A 21,084-nucleotide genomic window follows, 5' to 3' on the forward strand; every position below is an offset into this window, starting at 1 on the left:
CTTTAGAATGGGCTAGCTGGGACATGGAGCTGTGTGCATTAAGGTTATCAAATGAAGCGTATCCTAAAGTTAGGAGACGTCCCCCATTGCACAGCTCGGAGCCCCTATAAACCGGGGTTGATGAAGTTAAGTCATTGAATATTCATGAATTGTAAGAAAATAAGATACTGCGAGGCTTTGGTTGGGTCTTTCAATTGATGTTTAGTAAATCATATCAAATGAATATTCATCCGTTTTACATTCAAACGTTAAACATTTCGGAAAATAGCCCAATGCATTTCGGTCCCGGACGGACCTTCGTCAGGGGACATATCTATGAATAATAACAAAACACTAGAGTCAGGAAGTCATTGAAAACGAAAATAGCTCACATTGTACAAAAACGATAAAGATGTTCAAATGCGTGAGGCTTAATAAAGTTGATCAGAACATGCATCGTAAAAAATGACAGTACGTCAGTGAATCACAAAGATGTAAGGCTATCACTCGGAAGCTGTACGGATTTAAAAACAAAATGTAAATGGGTGCTCTTGTTAAAAAATGCTCTGAACTGTGATAGCGGTCGTGAACGAAGTTCGAGGTTAATGAAAAGCGAAAAATGGAAATTCAGTGCAGATAAACTGTGCCGATTTAAGTGTACTAAAACGAAGGGAAATGCTCAAACGCAACCTGTGCCAGTGTAACGAGCAGCGTGATTGTGAGATTAAATGTGACAAGTAAAAACAAAAAAGTGAAACAAACTTACGAAACGCTAAGTGCTTTCTTGGTGCTCCGAATGTCTCGTGGTTGACATAGACGTGAACGCAGAAGTGCGCTTCTAAGGTGTTTTAAATAACGCGCTTCATAGGTATAGAAAGGGGACTGTAAAAATCGAGTGCAAGCGCCATATTGCAGTGACAAGTTGTGTGGGAATTGACAAACAGTGACTGTTGTGTGTGTTGTTATAATTATGGTTATCAAAAGGTAAATGATAATGATAAAAAGTGAAATAATGGAAATGAAATAAAAACAAAATTGACAGGCAAGTGTGATGACATAAGAAACAGTAGCGTTTACAAGTAACACAAAAATTCCATATGATCATTGAGTCCGTTTGGCTTCATTGAGTTCAACAATTTGATCCAGTGATTTTCCCTGCGGAGAAGCAGATTGTGAATGTCTCTTCCTTCTTTGACTTCTACAGTTTCAAGTACCATAAATTTGAGCTGACTGATGTTATGATGAAATTCAGTGAAGTGTACTGCTATGGTAGATTTGATGTTGTTAGTTCGAATATTGCTCTTGTGTTCAAGAATCCTGGTCTTTATTTTTCTTTCGGTTTTGCCAACGTACACAAATCCACAGGGACATTTAAGAAGGTAAATAACGTTCATGGTGTTGCACGTGGCGTTCACTTTGAGGTTGATTTTGTGACCTTTCATTGGATGATTGATGAAGGGACCAGTAATCACATTGTTACAATTACTGCAATTGTAACAGGGTCTCGTTCCTTTGTAAGTCGTACAAGATGTATCAGTTGGTTTGGTGAGTATTTCTTTGAGGTTTTTGCCTCTTTTGAATGCGAAAATAGGTTTGTCTTTAAATAGCCCTCTGAAATCTGGTTCAATGGACAATATTGGCCAATGTCTCAAGATTAGTTTTTTGTAGTAGTTGCTCATAGTTGAAAATTTAGAAACTACAACTGCTCGTCGATTAGTGGGTTTGTCAGATTTTCTCAACAATTGGTTTCGAGAGGTAGTAGAGCAACGTTTTGCTGCTTGCGTGAGGATTTGTTGTGGGTATCCTCTCTGGGAAAATTTGTTGAGCATCTTTTCCATTTCTTGAGTGCAAATATCAGTTTGAGAAACAATCCGTTTTACACGTAATAGTTGAGAATATGGTAGGTGATTTTTAAGTGCAGGTTGATGAAAGCTGGTAAAGTGTAACAGGTTGTTACGGTCCGTTTTTTTTCGATGTATGGTGGTCTCAAGCTTATTATGAATCCGACTGATTTTAACATCCAGAAATGTAGCAGAATCCTCTTGTATTTCAAAGGTGAATTGAATTCTTTCATCAATGGTATTCAAAGAGTTAAGTGCATTAAGGTTATGCCAACAGCAGCTCCCTTCTCATCTTGCTCCAGCATTGCCCCTGCCTGTGTGTCTGAATTGCCATTTTAAAGTGGTGTTAGTCCGTCAATATCATTCGGCGGGTGATGTTTTTGACACCCCTTCAGACCCCTTCCTTGCCCTCACTCACCATCTCACCCTTACTGACACATACCAACAAACCCATCATCTGCATGAGGCAGCTAAGCTATGGGTCATTAAGGTGAGCTGGGGGAGGTCCGGGGATGTTTGTGTTCAGGTGCCAGTCCCTGCTCTGCCCTGACCAGTGAACACAAAAAAGACCCCCTTCTGCCTCATTGACTTCACTACCATCAGCAAGGGCGCCAAATATTTCTCCGCACATGCCAAGGGTGCTATCTTAGCAAAAGACTACTCTGCCTACCATATATATATATATACCGACAGACCCTGCAACGTCGATCAGGGACACCACGGCCATTCAGGTGAATGATTTAGCCTCCTCCCCACCCCTCCCCCACCCCTCTCCATCAGGTTTGTAAATGATGTCCCTGTGCAGCAAAATGCGATGCAGCGCGCTACGAAATTCAATTTAATTATTTAATTGTTAACTTACCTCCAATTATCCATATTCCGGTTTTTAGTACCCCCCACTCTGCCCCTCCCCCGCCCCGCCTTTCCGCCCCACGGAACTCCCTCCACGGGCCGCAGCTGGATGCAACTGGTACAGAAGTCATTAAGTATCATCATATCTTGCCCTTAGCCCCACACCTAGCCCCGCCCACTTGTCACACCTCTAGCTTTATATTAATGAGTATCTGCACTTATTTTTCCCCATTTAAAGCACTGTTTACAAGGCTATGCAAACACCGGGACAGGCCAGATATAGAATAAGACTAAAGGCTTTAGTCCTACTTTTATTTTTTTGGTACTCAAAATCTGATCTACCCATCTGGACGCAGCATGTTCAGAGTTCACCCTAATACTAAACAACTGGACGGATATAAAATCTAAGGTGCAGAAGAACGAACTTGGTTTTTTGTTGTTGCAACTAAAGAACGAAAAAGTGATTCAAGAGCGCATCAGTGCAATCAATGACGGCGCTTCCATGTGCCTGTATTCACATAGCTCGCCCTGCGTGCTGAGGGGTATAAAAAGCCTACATTATCAGAAAGAAAACATTGGTATTTTAAACTATAATTTACACGTTTTAGAACCCAAACTGTTCTCCTTTGAATCAAAATGTCACCATCTTTCTTCACACCGAGACCTGAAATGTCAGTGTTCTGTGATTATTGGAAAGGACATATGAATTGTATCTGCTATGGATAAAAAGATGTACGACGCCGAACTTCCCACCGCCACAGGCCCCGATTGCTGCCCTCTTTTCACACACACACAGTTCAAGTGGCCTCACAAGGAGGTTGAATGCACTTGCAAAAGGGAAACACTTAACAAGAACAGAGGGATATCACAGAGGGAGATCACAGAGCCAATGACAGACGCGGATTGGATCAAACACATAAACTTATAGAGAAGCCACACCAATAAAATCACCCAGACTGGCCTATCGGGGAGGGGTAGACTTCCCGGCAGCCTGCCACCTCTAATAAAAGCCAGTCCAGCTAGGGCATGGTTCCCTGCATTAACTGAGTGCCTGACTCCTCCCCAGCCCAACCACCTTTCAGTGAAATATTCTGATCTCTTTTCCGGCCAGTGCACGGGAACAGTTAGGACAGGAGGACACAGCTCAGAGGGATTCGTTTCTCCAAGTTTGGGTAAGCCTTTGTTCGCACCAGTGAAGGCGCGGGCCTCATTCCTCTACGAGGGGTTTCTGGAGTTCGTCCAGCTTGAGGATGACAGCACCCCAAACTTGGCACAGCTCACAGGCGGGAACATCTGACAGCCCCGGTGTCAGCGTCTAAGCCACACACAGCGCTGTCAGCGAGGAGCGAGCGCAGCCCCTCACCCAGCCCCGTCGGGCCCAGGACTCACAGCTGCGTCCCCGACGTGTACACAGGGAGCATTCACGCTGCGGCAGTGAGAGTGGGCGGGACTTCACTCACAGACCGCTTTCTGTGGACCCCTCACACCTGGGACACTGCAGGCCCGGGCTCCTTCAGTTCACTTCCGCGGTGTGACAGACGGTCTGTGAATACGGGCTCAGAGCTCAGTGGCGGCCTTACTGAGGGCTGCTTTCACTGTGACTGAGGGCGTATCTCAGTCTGCGGCCGAGGGTTTATGGGTCTGTAAGTGACTGAGTGGAGGACCGATCTCCCTGTGAGAGACAGCCCTGTAGGAATGATGGCATGTGAGGGCTCGTGCCCCTGTCTGTGACCCAGAGGTGACACCCCTGCATGTAAGGGCCCATCTCTCCACCTCGCTGATTTATCGTTGGCCAAGTGCCACTGGCCTCTCCCCCTTTCTCTGACTGCGGTCCGACCTCCCTGTCTGTACCGAGGGCTGCTCTCTCTCTCTGAGGCTTGATTCCAGCCTCCCTGCCTGTGCTTGAGGGCTGATCTCCCTGTCTGGGATTGAGGGCTGACCTCCCTGCCTGTTATTGAGGGCTGATCTTCCTGTCTGTCATTCAGGGCTGAACTCCCTGTCTGTGATGGGGGGAGGATCTTCTTGTCTGTGATTGAGGGCTAATATTCTTGCCTGTCATTGAGGGCTGATCTTCCTGTCTTGATTGAGGGCTAATCTCCCAGTCTGTGATTGAGGGCTAATTTTACTGTCTGTGATTGGCTAATCTCCCAGTCTGTGATTGAGGGATGATCTCCCCGTGTGTGATTGAGGGCTAATCTCCCTATCTGTCTTTGACGGCTGCTCTCCCTGTCTGTGATTAAGGGGTGATCGTCCTGTCTGTCATTGACGGCTGCTCTCCCTGTCTGTGATTAAGGGGTGATCGTCCCGTCTGTCATTGAGGGTTTATCTCCCTGTCTGTCATTGAGGGCTGATCTTCCTGTCTGTGATTGAGGGTTTAACTCCCTGTCTTTGATTGAGGGCTAATCTCCGTGCCTGGGATTGGGGATGATCTTCCTTTGTGTAATTGAGGGTTAATCTCCCAGTCTGTGATTGAGGGATGATCCCCCTGCCTGTGATTGAGGGATGATCTCACTGCGATTGATTGAGAGATGATATTCCTGTGTGTGATGGTGGGCTAATCTCCCTGCCTGTGAGTGGGGGATGATCTTCCTGTGTGTGATTGAGGGCTAATCTCCCTCTCTGTGACTGAGGGCTAATCTTACTGTCTGTTATTGAGGGATGATCTCCCTGCCTTTAATTGAGGGATGATCTTCCTGTGTGTGATTGAGGGTCAATCACCCTGCCTTTGATTGAGGGATGATGTTCCTGTGTGTGATTGAGGGTTTATCTCCCTGTTTTTGATTGAGGGATGATCTCCCTCTGTGTGATTGAGGGCTAATCTCCCTGCCTGTGATTGAAGGGTGATCTTCCTGTGTGTGATTGAGGGCCAGCACCCTGTGACTGAGGACTGTTATCCTTGTCTGTAACTAAGGGCTACTCTCCCTGTCTTTCACAGACTTCTTCCTGGCCACTCATAAGGACTATTCTTCTGTTCTGTTTTGCCTGTGTGTGACTGCAGATCAATTCTCCTCTCTGCGACTCACTCCTCACCTCCAGCCTTTTGAATGAGGGCTTCACCCAAAAGTTATTTTCCATTGCCCTGCCACTGTCTACAGCCGATGGCTCATTGTCCATTATGTAATTGAGGGTTCATGTTCCTTTCCCACAGCTGCTGTCTGTGACTGATGGCTCATCTTCCAGACTGTGATTGAGGGTTCATGTTCCTTTCCACTGCCGCTGTCTGTGACTGATGGCTCATCTTCCGGACTGTGATTGAGGGTTCATGTTCCTTTCCCACTGCTGCTGTCTGTGACTGATGTCTCATCTTCCTTCCGGACTGTGATTGAGGGTTCATGTTCCTTTCCCACTGCCGCTGTCTGTGACTGATGGCTCATTTTACGGACTGTGACCGAGGGTTCATGTTCCTTTCCCAATACCGCTGTCTGTGACTGATGGCTCATCTTCCGGACTGTGATTGAGGGTTCATGTTCCTTTCCCACTGCCGCTGTCTGTGACTGATGGCTCATCTTCCGGACTGTGATTGAGGGTTCATGTTCCTTTCCCACTGCCGCTGTCTGTGACTGATGGCTCATCTTCCGGACTGTGATTGAGGGTTCATGTTCCTTTCCCACTGCTGCTGTCTGTGACTGATGGCTCATCTTCCTTCCGGACTGTGATTGAGGGTTCATGTTCCTTTCCCACTGCCGCTGTCTGTGACTGATGGCTCATCTTCCGGACTGTCATTGAGGGTTCATGTTCCTTTCCCACTGCCGCTGTCTGTGACTGATGGCTCATTTTACGGACTGTGACCGAGGGTTCATGTTCCTTTCCCAATACCGCTGTCTGTGACTGATGGCTCATCTTCCGGACTGTGATTGAGGGTTCATGTTCCTTTCCCACTGCCGCTGTCTGTGACTGATGAATCATCTTCCGGACTGTGATTGAGGGTTCATGTTCCTTTCCCACTGCCGCTGTCTGTGACTGATGGCTCATCTTCCGGACTGTGATTGAGGGTTCATGTTCCTTTCCCACTGCTGCTGTCTGTGACTGATGGCTCATCTTCCTTCCGGACTGTGATTGAGGGTTCATGTTCCTTTCCCACTGCCGCTGTCTGTGACTGATGGCTCATTTTACGGACTGTGACCGAGGGTTCATGTCTGTGACTGATGGCTCATCTTCCGAACTGTGATTGAGGGTTCATGTTCTTTTCCCACTGCCGCTGTCTGTGACTGATGGCTCATCTTCTGGACTGTGACTGAGGCTTCATGTTCCTTTTCCAATGCCGCTGTCTGTGGCTGAAGACTCGTCTTGTCTGTGACTGAGGATTAATTTTCCTTTTTAGGTTGAGCCTGTGCAGCGCATGCGCTGCTCTGTGAGGCAAGCTGTATTCAGGTATGAACTTGAAACTCTGTCCATTTTCCGCCCATCTTTTCAATTGGCTCCTGTTACTGTCCTTTCAAAATCGTTGCTTTCGATTCATGAATACGATTAGTAGTACCTCCTTTATACCGTCTTGTCTGCATTTGTAACCTCCAAGGAGGACTGGACTTTTTACTTGTGTTGTTACATGGTCTGTTTTATCTATATTCTGTGAGCACTATTTTCTTTAATGATTTTCCCCTATTCCACCCACAACGTACTTTCCTACATCGCAGCACACCACCCGCTTTTATATTTTTATTAATAATGGCAGCAGGTCCACTTTAACTATAGCAGCAGCGCGTCCTTATTTATTTTATTTGCCAGCGTATTCTGCTTTAACTATCGCGGCTGCACTCTGGAACCTTTGTGTATTTTTTTGGGTGAATGCGCCCCATACCGTGGTTTCACTTTAATGGTGGCTGTGCCCCTTTTTTTAGACTCTGCTTGCCGTGTCCATTAATGTGAAAGCACAGAATGGGGATCTTTTACAAAAAATACTATTTTCTTTGTGAACTTCACAAACAAATGTTTTTTTTTGTAAAAGCCTCCCATGCTGTGCTTTCACTTTAATGGCAGCCGTGCCCCTTTCTTTAGACCGGGCTCGCTTTAAGCGGAATATGGCGGGCAGCATCTAAAGAAAGGTACGCGGCCACAATTAAAGTGGTCTCGCATTTGTGAGAGTTTGAGCTATTGCCATTATAAATGACAATGTCTTTTATTTATGTGTTGGTTTTCAAAACACATAAATAAAAGGCATTGTCATTTACAATGTCAATAACTTAAACTCTTGCAAATGCGAGACCTATTGAATTGCAAATGCTTGTTTACTTACAGTGTCTGGGACTGATGGCTCATCTATCAGTCTGTGACTCCTAGCCAGTGTTTGAAATGGAAATATTAAAAAAGTGCAGGTACTCAATAATTTAGAGTAGCTTTTTGCTACTTAGATGTGTTAATACTCTCCAATTAAGAGTACTGCACAAGTGCTGAAAAGTGTAGGTAGTCGCCCTTTAAAATGAAAGAAGTGCAGGTACTCAGTACCGACCCCATTTAAAGCACTGCTCATAGCTAACCTCTCTCTCTGTCACTAGGGGCTCATCCTTCTGTCCCAGTGTCACTTGCCTAGCTAAGGAGTCTATCATTGATTGCTACTGTCTGTTACCGAGGAGTACTCGCCTACTCCGCTTCATTGTCTTCCTCCGAGAAGACTGGCCTCTGAGTGGCATGGCCTGTGGCCGAGAGTCGATATTCTTGCTTCAGGGTCACTGTCTGTAACTGAATACAGACATCCCAGGGTCACTATCTGTGACTTCTATATTAGGGCTGATTTCCTGATCAATGTCTGTGACCAAAGGCTAATCCCCTCCCAGTGACTATATATACTCTGACTAAGTGCTCTTTCCCAGTCTCTACTGAGGGCTGTACTCTTGCTTCAAGTGGCACTGTTTATGCAGAATGAAAGATGATCCCTAAGGTGCAGCGGCGGAGCCTCCACTATGGCGGAAGAGCGTCACCTCACCCACAAGCCTCTAAAACTTTAAAAATAAAACGATAATAAAAGTACTTATTATTGTTTTATTTTTCTTTCACCAGCTGAGTTCTTGGGGCGGAGCCTAATTGGTGGCCATCATGGAGGGGGAGTGGTGGGCAGGGCACTGTTGTCAGTGCACATGTGGGTTTGGCTGGCCGTCTCAGGACGGCCAAACAGAGATATGCAGTGAAGCTCTCTCCAACCCGAGTTGCATTTCCGGGTTGGAGACAGCAAGCACAGGCTCCCAGTCTCATTGGGAGCGCAAATCATTGGTGCTCAGGCCAATCCTGATGCTGCTTTCATGCTTGCATAAACAATGAGACAGCGAGGACACAAGAAAGGGGCACGTCCTTTTCCCTGGAGACAATATAACGTAACAATGAGGACGGTCCCTGTGAGGAAATCCAGTTCCACAGCACCAGTAGGCCAGAATATAAGGGAAGCCCATTGGGTTTATAGAAGAGCCCTCACCCACCAAACGAGGTCGTGGCATGCTTCATCGTCGGGTTCCCACCTAGGGTGCCGAGTGCATCCTAGGTGTGCTTCGACGCCTGATTACAGCGATATGGTTATTTTGGGGACAAACGTGAGGTGAGTGTACAGATTAAAAATGCCTCCAGGATCCTCCTCCGAACTTGAAGTGTGCCACCAACTAGGTTGGTGGATGCGGGTTCTTGCATAAACCCAATGGGTTTCCCTTACATTCTGGCCTACTGATACAGTGCAATTGGATTTCCTCACAGGGCCCGTGCTGCTTTCATGCTGCCAGCAGCATGTTAGCAGCACGAGAGCAGCTTCGGGATTGCCCACAGGGGATTCTGGGAGCCTGTGCTGGTGAGGATGGAGCAGAAGAGAGGAGATGCGGTAATGCAGCAGGTAAATTATTATAATTTTTTTCGTCTCCTTTGTTGTTTCTCGTTCGTCACGCCCGCCTCTCTGCTGGTACACGAGCCTCTACTGCTATGGTGCAGTGTCTGTTGCTGATGTCTGAGCTCTCAGACCACAGGTTGTTATCTGGGGATCACTGTGAGTGACAAGGACAGGGCTGAGGGAAGATTTCTTCCTGTGTCATTGTCTGTGGGGGAGGCCAGACCTCCCAGTGTTACTGTCTGCTACTGAGGGCTGACGCCCCTCTGTTACTACATAAAACAAGATTAGGAAGTGAAGAGGTAGTGTCCTGCATGGACACTGGAGGTGGATACGTCCTCCTCTAAGAATCTGTAATTAAACAAAAGGATCCACCTTTAAGGAGGGTTCTCTTGATAAGAGTGTCTCACTGTGTCAAGAAAGTGTGTTTCCTATCTTGGATTGGATGCACACAGTGTTTGCTTAAATACCCCTCACACACCAAAAGGGTCCTTGGTGTCATGCTTCATCATGGGAGTCTTCCGGCCCTGCTGCAGGACGGGCCGTGCTACGACCTGCAACTACGCGGAAGCACTGATCTTACAGTACTATGTGTTGTGTAGGGGTAGTGAGAGGAAGGGTCTAGAGTGAATGCAAAAAAGTGAATTTAAAAAGGAACTGGCCTCATGGACTTAAGAAACTTTAATAGGTCAACGAGGCTGGACCTGTTAAAAATGGTGGTTCGGAGATATCCTGCTTACAATGTGCAGATACTCCTAGTAAGTCAACATGTTTCGAAGTATCAAGGCTTCTTTATCAGGACTGAAACTGATCCCTTCAGTACTCACTATGTTGCTATCAAATGTGATTGTGTGCTATATCCAAAAAGTGAAAAATGCAAAATATCATGCACTTTATACAATACCTATTGGTATTCCTAAAATGTTAGTCTGAAAGAGAAAGTACAATTAGCAATATAATTGCGCCTTCCAATGCGCAAACGTGTGTAACCTGTAAATGCAAAGCGCCACAATGTGACTGTAGTGTCATTAGCCTTAGTTGTATGTTAAACATAAGTGCCGTGACCTGTGGAGATAAAAATAGGCGAACAAGACACACACACATAAAACAGAAAGCACACACTCTTTGCTAGTGACTAGAGTAATTGGAAGGAAAGTGGGTAAGTATATGATACAAACACACATGGGTAGGTACATACTAAGATATGTAGGAAACAATACTCCATGAGCCTCTAGAACGGGTGGGAAGGGTGTTTCCACTGTATTCTTTTAAGTAAAGAAAGGGAAAAAAAGGTTTGTTGTCCATTGCTTGCGGTTTCAGGGAGATCCGTAGATGGCTGTATGTCTCTGGTTCCCTAAACGGCTATGCCATACTTACGTAATCGTAACACTGCCTCGCTCAAGGTTACGCCATCCCGCGGCAACTTCCTGCTGGACAAATCTAACGCTCTAGTGCGCGTTGCAACCCGCCCACCTGAAGTGATCAGATATTCACTTTCGGGTGACCACGAACATTTTCACAGGTGCAATAATTTTTCACCTAATTGCAAACTACCGGCCACATAAATAGAGCCTTCCCACGGACTCATTTACATGACGGAGCCGCAGGATGGCATTCTAGAGGCTCATGGAGTATTGTCTCCTACATATCTTAGTATGTACCTACCCATGTGTGTTTGTATCATACACATGTTACACGTGTTTGCGCATTGGGAGGCGCAATTATATTACTAATTGTACTTTCTCTTTCAGACTAACATTTTAGGAATACCAATGGGTCTTGTATAAAGTGCATGCTATTTTGCATTTTTCACTTTTTGTATATAGCACACAATCACATTTGATAGCAACATAGTGAGTACTGAAGGGATCAGTTTCAGTCCTGATGAAGAAGCCTTGATGCTTCGAAACATGTTGACTTACTAGGAGTATCCGCACAATGTACGCAGGACATCTCCGAACCACAATTTTTAACAGGTCCAGCCTCGATGACCTATTAAAGTTTCTTAAGTCCATGAGGCCAGTTCCTTTTTAAATTCACTTTTTGCATTCACTCTAGACCCTTCCTCTCACTGCCCCTACACAACACATAGTACTGTAAGATCAGTGTTCCCGCGTAGTCGCTGGTCGTAGCACGCCCCGTCCCGCAGCGGGGCGGTAAGATCCCCATGATGAAGCATGACACCAAGGGCCCTTTTGGTGTGTGAGGGGTATTCAAGCAAACACTGTGTGCATCCAATCCAAGATAGGAAACACACTTTCTTGACAGACACAGTGAGACACTCTATCAAGAGAACCCTCCTGAAAGGTGAATCCTTTTGTTTGATTACAGCCCCTCTGTTACTGCCCCAGTGGTGACATGCTCTCCCTATGTCATTATCTCTAACTGAAATCTACCCTTCCCTGTGTCACACTGTCTTGAGGGAGGACTGATTCCTTTTTGGCATCATTGAGAGTGAGGGATGTTCTCTGTGCTCTGTGTCAGCCTGTGAAAACTGATCTCACAGTCACAGTCTGTGGGTGGAGTCTGGTCTAGGAGTGAAAGGGTGAGCTCCTCTTGTCTCTATCTGTGAGTGAGCGCTGACTGCTCATATCACAATCTGTGTGAGAGCGGGGCCGGCTTTAGTGCTGGTGGCGCCCTGTGCGACAATGTTTGTTGGCGCCCCCCAATGACCACCTCCACCACGGATTCTCTCACTAGCACCCTTTAACAGTGACCAAGTCTCCATAACCACACCCTCCCAGATGCATTGAATTAGTTATATAGCGCCACTCATACCAGTGTAGGGTGTCCGAGCACTTTGCATCACACACACATTACACAGAGACAATCAATCATATGTATGTAAATCAGTGTATAGGAAATGTTACATAAGCCAAAGGATTAAAAGTGTAGGAGTCACATGTCATCCATACTGGTAGGCAGTATAGTTTAAGAGTGCTTGGTGTGGAGAAGCACAAACTCAGAGTCGAAAAAGAAACAGCATAGTTGGGAGTTTTCTTTAAAAATAAGAATCTATTTCTAGCCAAATTAACCCTTTTTGCAACATTAATCAATGCTCTAATAATGTATACTTTGCAGTGTGTATGCAGTTCTAGGATGAAAGTTAGTAGCTCACTATTCTATATTAGGACTTTAAGTTCTAAATTGCAAGTAACAAAAGGAGGTCTCTTTTGAAAGCAGTAACCTGCTGATCTGTTTACATCATACGCACTCTGTAATCTACTTGGTGCACGTTCTTTGCAGCAGGCATATTAACCCTCTGCACTAACTTCACCTAAAAGTCAAAACTTCAACTATACAAAATGCTGATCTCTCTCCAGGAAGATAATTAATCACACGAGTTATCTTGACATTTATGTGAGGCCTGGTAATTGCCGGGGGAAAGACACGCTGCAGCAGGTGCTTCAAAAGCATAATAAACTTTCAAACACGGCGCCCACAGGAAGCCAGCACCCGGTACGGTGGCACCGGTCGCACCGCCCTAAAGCCGGCTCTGTGTGAGAGAGATGATCTCCCTGTGTCACTCACTTTGAGTGATGGCTGATCTCCCAGTGTCACTGCCTGTGAGTGAGGACCAATCCCACAGCATCAATATCAGTGAGTGAGGCCTTCTTTCCCAGAGTTACCTTCTGTGACGGAGTCCTGATCACCTCTGTGTCACTGTCTGTGGATTAGGACTGATTTCCCAGTGTCTGTCTGTGAGTGGCAGCTGATTGCACATATCTCTTTCTCAGAGGGATAGGCTGCCAGAGTCAATGCAGATGAGTGACAGCTGATCGCTCACTGCCACTGAGGGCTGATCTCCTACTGTCACTGTCTGTGACTGAGGGATGACTTCCCTGTGCCACTGTTCATAACCGAGGGATCCTTCCCTGTTTCACTGACTGTGGGTGAAGGACAGTCCCCCAGCACAAGAGCGGGTCTCCCTGTGCCACACTTTGTGAGTGAGGACTGATCTGCCAGTGCCGCTAACTGTGAGCGAGAGCTTGTCTCCGAGTATCATTGCCTGTGGATGAAGACTGATCTCCCACTGACATGTGTGAGTGAAGGTTTATGTCTCAGTTTCAGTGTCTGTGAGTGAGTGCTGATTCACATGTATCACTGCTGCTGAGTGAGCGCTGATCTTACTGTATCACCCACCCAGTGGCCCCACCTTCTCGTACCCGGCTCCTAAAGCCTGGAATGAACTCCCCTCCACATCAGGGCCATCAGCCCAACCCTAGAACTCAGGAAGAAACTGAAAACGTGACTCTTCCCAGAGGAGGGGACCCGGCCAGGGCAACAACCGCCCCTCATTTCAGCGCCAGGACACCCGCCCGCGTGAGATGCATGCTACGCAAGAACACGCAAAGTAACGTAACATAGAATAACATAAGACAGCACAGCATTACATAGCATAACATAGCATAGCACAGCACAGCATAGCATAACGTAACACAGCAGTGCTACTGACTGCGGGTGAGAGCTGATGATATCCCAGTGTCGCTGTCTGAGTGAGTGCGGTCTGATTTCACCAACCAACCACTCTCAGTGTGCAAGGGCTGGTCTTCTTTCACTCTGTCTCTACAGTTTATCTCTAACTTTGGGCGAGTGAGGACTGACCTTGCTGTATCACTGTGTATGACTGAAGACTGATTTCTTTGTTTTTGTGTATTAGTGAGGAGTGATCTCCCAGTGTATCACTGTCTGTGAGTGAGGGCTGATCTTCAGGCACTGAGTCAGAGTGAGGTCTGATTTTACAGTGTCACTGTAAGTGAGCGAGGGCGGATCGCCCAGTTACTGCCAGTGAGTCAGGGCTGATCTCCCCATGACACTGTCTGTGAGTGAGGGCTGATCTTCAGTCAGTGAGGACATACATGCGAGTGATGGCTGATCTCCCCATACCACTGTATGTGAGTGAGTGCTGATCGTTCTGTCATTGAGGGCTAATCCCCCTATGGCATACATGCAAGTGAGGACTGATCTCCCCATGACACTGTCTGTGAGTGAGGGTTTATCTCCTAGTCACTGTCTCTGAGTGAGGGCTTATCTCCCCGTGACACTGTCTGTGAGGGAGGGCTTTTCCCCCAGTCTCTGTCTGTGAGTGAGGCTGATGCCCTTACGTCATACACGAGTGAAGCCTGATCTCCCCATGACACTGTCTGCGACTGAGGATACGCGTGAGTGAGTGCTGATCTCCCCATGACACTGCGACTGAGGACTTGTCCCAGTCACTCTCTGTGAGTGAGGGCGGATCTCCTTACGTCATACACGTGAGTGAGTGCTGGTCTCCAAATGTCACTGTCTATGACTGTCAGTGTCCATGCCTGCGGTTTGGGGCAGTGTTCGTGACAGCGCGAAGTTCTGAGTCTTTCAAAGTGCCGGTCTGCCAGGTGCGCAGTGCCTTCTCGTCTTTAGTTAGAAAGGGAGACTACGAGCAGTTCTCAGCAGATTTCAACAGGAGAGTAGCGGCACTTTCCGTAGTAAACAGGTAATCCGGTTTAGTAAATGCTTGAAATGGAAAAATATAAGAGCAGGTTATGAGGAGTGCCTGTACTCTCCAGTTAAAAGTATTGCATTTCTCTTAAGAAGTGCAGGTACTCTCCCTCTTAAAATAAAAAAGTTCCGGTACTCCGTACCGGACAGTGCAGGCCAAATTAAAGCGATAGGTTTAGTGAGTGCTAGGACTCTATATGTGAATTTCAAGCACTGGCTAGTACAGACGTGAAAAGCTTCGAAGTGCTAGTAACCCTCTATGAGGCTAGCCGGACAGGTAAGGGAGGGGAGAAGAGGGGGGATAAATAAATGTTATGGGATTACGAAGGTGAACGCAGAAAGAAGAGGCAATGGGCGATGCTGGCTGGTCTAAAGATACAAATTGGGACTGGTGGTGTTAGCACAAAAGTCTGGTAAAGTTGGGAGTTCTACTTTCAGATGTCAACGTCTCGCTTAACTTTCAAATCCAGAGGCAGGGTTTTGCTTTAATCAATATTGAGAACTACGTCCAGCCTCTCACGCCCCTACTATTAGCGCTACGAAGCTGCCTACGGGCGGTAGAGGCGCTACACATAACCAAAGAACATAGCAAACTGAACTTTTCCATTATTCCACTTTTTCATTATTCCTTTTAATACAGACATGAATATGCTGTCAGGTGGACATCAAACACAAGATTCCGGTCTTACCTCCAGGGTCCGGCCCGGCGCTCGCCCCCAGGGCCAGGAGCAGGGCCAGCAGCAGCGGCGGGAAGGCCGGTGCAGACTTCATGGTGTTAAATGGGAGTCCGGGCAGCGATCGGTGCTTGCAGCCGGGAGCAGCGGCAGCCAGAGAGCCAGACAGAGCGCGTCTGTTTCCAATCCAGGCTCCCGTTATACTATATTTAATAGTGCGCTCCCGAGGGCGGGGCCCTGGCTCGTGCACTCCGGCAGCTGGAGCCGGCGAGGGCGGGAGGGGGCGCTGCGGAGCGGAAGCCCCCAACTCCTGGATTGGAGGCGGGGGCCACAGACCCTTCACGGGAGCCCCTCAAACTCAGAGTGATTGACGACTTATGTTCTGTCAGTCTTAGCCTATCACCGCCACGTGCAATTGTTTCTGCAAAACGTATTTGATGCAGCAAAGGTTCAACCATGTACACAGTACCTCCAACAAGGATGGGGTGCGCGCGAGGGAGGGTCACGGAGGGAGGCCGCTCCCTCGTGCACCACACCCCACCACCATCCTCAGAGGACCAGCCCAGCGGGGCAGCTCTCCTGTACCTGAAAGCGCCCTTTGTGCCTAGCTCGCGCGCGTGGGCACTGGGCGTCTCCCCCATCCTCATTCACACAACAGATGAGTTTTGAAAAAACTCTCTCACACACTTTCCAAACTTTGTGCCGGGAAGAGAGTCGTTAGTTCTCCGCTAGCGATACCTCCTGAAGGAAGGGTACCACAGGAAGATGGCTCAAACGTTTTATTCTCACGCATTGGGGTTGACTTTCGTGGTAGAAAAAATCCTAAAGGACCGCGGGGAACCATTGTGGATTGTGGATCGCTGGATATCCCTCCCGACCGCGCTGTGTTATCCCGGGCAAGCCAGTGAGCCACCCCAGCCCGTTCTATCTCCGTCCCTAATTTACCCGAAATGAACCGTGGTGACGGAAGGTCCTGCGAGTGTGTTGGAAGCGTGCCATTTTTAAGTCAGGCTATAAACAGCTTTAGATATGTCGCATGACTTCACGTCAGCACAACACACAACATGTACATTCTGAAGGAGCATTTTTATTGAATTTACTCGTGGAAAGCACACTGTTAGGACGGCTTTAATTGGAATGAAAAAGAGGGGGGTCTCTCACAGTCTAAAAGGGGCACGACCTATCTAATTAAGGGAATGACTTAAACACTAAACTATATTTTTGTGATTTCCATAGAGTGCCACCCGAAAAGTATTTTGGTGGCTGTCTGGGCTTTCCGTTATTGCATCAACATGCATGGCACAACAACTGACAGACATCTAAAATCATCCAGGACTACTGACTTTGTCAATTGCTGTCAGCTGTTTAAGGTAAACGAGTAGCAACAATCATTTTGTTATTAAAAATTAATGTTGAAAATGTTTTAATTCTGAAATGATGAGACTGTAGATTCAACATTAATGAAGAATGTTGCAAGGGTAGTGGTATTCAGAGCATCTCGAACACTCCTGTTATGTTCCCTCTATTTTAGATCTGTACGTCCTTTTTCTCTCTCCATATCTCCTGCATCTACATATTTTAAACCTCAGCTCCTGCCTATTCAGTACCCTCTTTTCTCTCATCCCTGAATGCACTTCCTCATAGCTCCTTCACTTTACCACCGCTAAACAGGCAACACAACCGCTTACCTCAAAGACGTTTGAGGCATGGGCAAAGTGGGCTTTGGCCCAGGGCCACACTTCTTATGTTCCCCCCGAAAGAACCTGCTTTGATCTGCAGAGTATTGCCCTAGTGTCTTCGAATAATTCTTAAACAGACTGTTGTAAATACTGTTTCCTTTAATATATATTTTTTAATGTCGGTGATGTGTGAGAGTCTGTTACAAACATTTTGAAGAGAAATGTTGTGTTTTTTGTTTAATGTAAAATCCATAAACTAGTTTCTTTTAGATAAAAATAGGACCTCACATATGAGAAATGGGAGGGTGTCACAGAGATTATTTGCAGTAATATTAGTGAGCTGCTGCTGTGAAACAATATTGTAGCTGTCCCTGAATATTAGATGTAAACACATTTAGAATTTGGATGAGTGTGTCTGTGCACTGTCAGTGACCCGGCCAAAGAGTGCATGAAAGAAAGAGCTGACATGAGATCATAAATTCGAAGCTATTCCAAACGGGGGCCCCCAAAATACGTTTGGCCCATGGCCCCCAAAATCCTTCAGATGTCCTTGCAAATCTCCATTGTATTTGCAAATGACATCCCTGAAATGATCTGAACATGAGGGCTCTGCAGCTTGAGCGTGTAACGGAGAGGTTCTACCATCCATGTGGATTGTGAGACAAGCGAACCCGGCCGCAGTCTTGTGTGAACGAAGGACACCGGAACATGAGGGACAGACACTTCTAAATGTTGCAAGTGGATTTTCCAATGAACCCAAGGGGCACCGTGGAGCTTGATGCGTGAACCAACACTGCTTCCTTTCATGGAGAAAATCCCTGGTTCAAGATAGCAAAGAGGGGATAAAGTTGGTCATCAGGCAGGAGAAGAGTCAGGTAAGATGGAGAGATCAGAGGAGCAGTGAGAGAAGTGAGCCAAAGCTGGGTCATGGTGGAGAGCTGAAGTGGACAGAGAGCAGGGGAGCTAATTGAAGGAGTTGTCACAGCACCATCGCCTTGAAGGCACGGCCGCCCCACATCCTCTTCTGTATTACCTATTACCCCAATGCTTTCATTAGGATTTTTGGGACCCTGAATAAACCATTTTTTAGGGCCCCCATTGTTTGGAATAGCTTTAAACTTATTATGCACTTCAGATTATTCAATCAGTTTTGATTTGAAATAATATTAAATTATAAGTTAAACTTTCAGATGTTTATATTTCATATTTTTCTCTTTTTTTGTGTGTGCAGTTCAGTATCTAACTAGCCAGTTACTCCCATTCTAGAAACGGCACAGTGCAGCTTGATGCATGTTTAGTGGACTAAAGCACAATAAATCCTAAGCAACTTTAATTGCTGGATATTCATAATCAGAAATCCACATCACTGGCTCGCATCCTTGATGCCTCAGTAAAAACCATAGCACCACTCTAACCATTTATAAGGGGGGACTTGAAATGTGGGGACCCTGGGCAATTGGCTGCTTTGCCCATGCCTTAAAGCGCCTCTGACTCACATTTAAGCCCTGCATTTTCTTTTATTTTCACCCTGTCAATATTTTGACAGCTATGTATCTTCTTGACACACAGAATCCTGCATAGAACCTCAATTTCAACTGGAATACGTGATCATTGCTCTGTGCGCTCTTCAGAGAGGCCAAGGATAGGATGACCATGTATTCTTAACACGTTTCTGACCAACTGACAGACTCAGTGAGACATTCTAACTTCCTTCAGCCCCAACTCCAGAGCTTTCAATCATGGCCTGTTAAAATACCTGGGGGCAACTTAATTCAAAGTATGCACTATACAAGAGTTATATGCAACGCACACAAAAAATACAGAAACACAACATCCTGAATATAGCAAACACTCTTAGGAAATGCAAGCGGAAGTAAAACATGTAATGTAAACAGGAAGAAAATCACTGACATGGATTACCTTCAGGATTTATATATTAATTGTTCAGAAATTGGTTAAAATTATTGCCCGTAAAGTTAAGGACATTAATACAGGACACAATAGGCACCTGTTTTAATGTCCATTTTAATGAAGTATTACTGGGGTTGAGACCTGGGGGGACCCAGCCCACTTAAAGCTTCCTGTAAGCCAAAGTTGAAAAAATAATAAAATGGTGCGCAATAAGAATGATTGCTCTAAAATACAGTTATTTCTCACCATCAGACTTTGCCTTCTTTGCAAGGGCACCCCCAAATGTTTTGCCTCCACGTTTTCTGAATTTGTTTATGATGACATTAGGACTCTGTGCACTTTACCACTGCTAACCAGTGCTGAGTGTCTCTCTCGCTAAAACATGGTAAAATGTGCCTTGACCTGATTGGCACCTTTAATTTACTCATAACTCCCTATTATATGGTACTACATGTACCCAGGGCCTCTACATTTTATGCTACAAGTGGGCACTCACTTTAAAACATGTCTCGGGCCTGTCATTGCAGTCTGAGGTGCAGTTTCAAGCTGGGATTTTTTTTTTTGCCAGGCCTTAACCATCCTTTATAATACATATAAGTCACCCCTAAGATAGGCCCTAAAGACTCATAGGGCAGAGTGATTTGTATTTAAAAAGTAGGACATGTATATTTATGGTTACATGTCCAGGCAGTGAAAAACGTCTAAAGTCCGTTTTAACTGTTGTAAGGCCTAACTCCCCTATTGACTAACGCTTTTTTTATCTAAATACATTTAATACATGTAGGAAAGTGCCCTTTTTGACATAGTTGCACCCCACTTTTTTCTGTGTATCTGATGCAACTTTGACTGAAAGTGTACTGGGTCCCTGCTAACCAGCCACCCAGTACCAGTGTTCTTTCTCTAAACTGTACCATATTTCCACAGTTGGCACCCCTTTAGGCTCTGTCTATGCCCCTAGTAAATGGTACCCCTGGCACTCTGGGAATTGGGACTAAAATGGGTCCCTAAGGGCTGCAGCATGAATTGTCACCCCTAGAGCACGCCTTACAGCCCTTAGGTAGGGTGCACTATACCCTATGGGTGGGCATATCTGCGTGAGTGGATATGTCCCAGTGATATCTAAGTATATTATTAGATAACACAAGTGCACAGGGAAGCAATAACCTTTACATGGACTGGACACTCATGATTTCGAGTCCCCCAGCTATATGATGGCTTCACTGTACCGCCAGATGTTTGGTACCAAACATCTCTTCTTAATAAACCCACACTGATGCCAGTGGTAGATTTATTAAGAAATTCACCCAGAAGGCACCTTAGAATTAGACTTGCACCAAAGGACTTAGAAGAGCTTGGGAAACCAGGAACCACCCAAGGTATGTACCCAGGAACCCCAAGAAGGCTGTGTGCAGAGTTAAAAACACAGGTGCGTGTCCAATAGAAGTCAAGGGAGAAATCGCGGTTGCAGTTTTAAAGACAAAGGACCCTTCCCAGAGGACCCCAAAGAAACTCCTTGGAGGACAGAAGGTTGCAGAGCCACCCCACCTCTGGATGCCGCAGGACACAAGTTACCTGCACCAGGGAAGATGGGTGCATAGGGGTGACATGACGTCAGAACCTGGGACAAAGGGAGAATCAGGAAGAAATGCCTCTGCAGAAGTCTGTGAAGATGTTGGATTTAATCCAGATCTGTGACTGGGGGTTTGTCTGAAAAGTTTCAGCTCTCCGTCCATCATCTCCTTGTGTTTGCTTTGTTCGCCCTAAGTTGGCAGGGTATGCTCAGCAAGGTCCCTTGCTCGCTTTGCCACTGGATTCATACTAGCCTAGCTGATGAGGAGTGTTACCCCGAAATGGGTCCCAGGATGCTTTTT

The 21,084-nt window shown here is 46.3% G+C and overlaps 1 protein-coding gene across 1 annotated transcript in view; it reads right to left on the bottom strand.

Moving 5' to 3' along the window:
- Positions 1 to 15,795, bottom strand: part of CSPG4 (chondroitin sulfate proteoglycan 4) — a 404,024-nt gene extending 388,229 nt beyond the window's left edge. Inside the window, exon 1 of the mRNA XM_085643854.1 lies at positions 15,639 to 15,795. Within this exon, the coding sequence (XP_085499980.1) occupies positions 15,639 to 15,720 (82 nt within the window). The 5' untranslated portion in view covers positions 15,721 to 15,795. The remainder of the gene's footprint in view (positions 1 to 15,638) is intronic.
- Positions 15,796 to 21,084: the final 5,289 nt, after the last annotated feature.

This window comes from Triturus cristatus, chromosome 3_1 (assembly GCF_964204655.1).
Source record: "Triturus cristatus chromosome 3_1, aTriCri1.1, whole genome shotgun sequence".
NCBI lineage: Eukaryota > Metazoa > Chordata > Amphibia > Caudata > Salamandridae > Triturus > Triturus cristatus.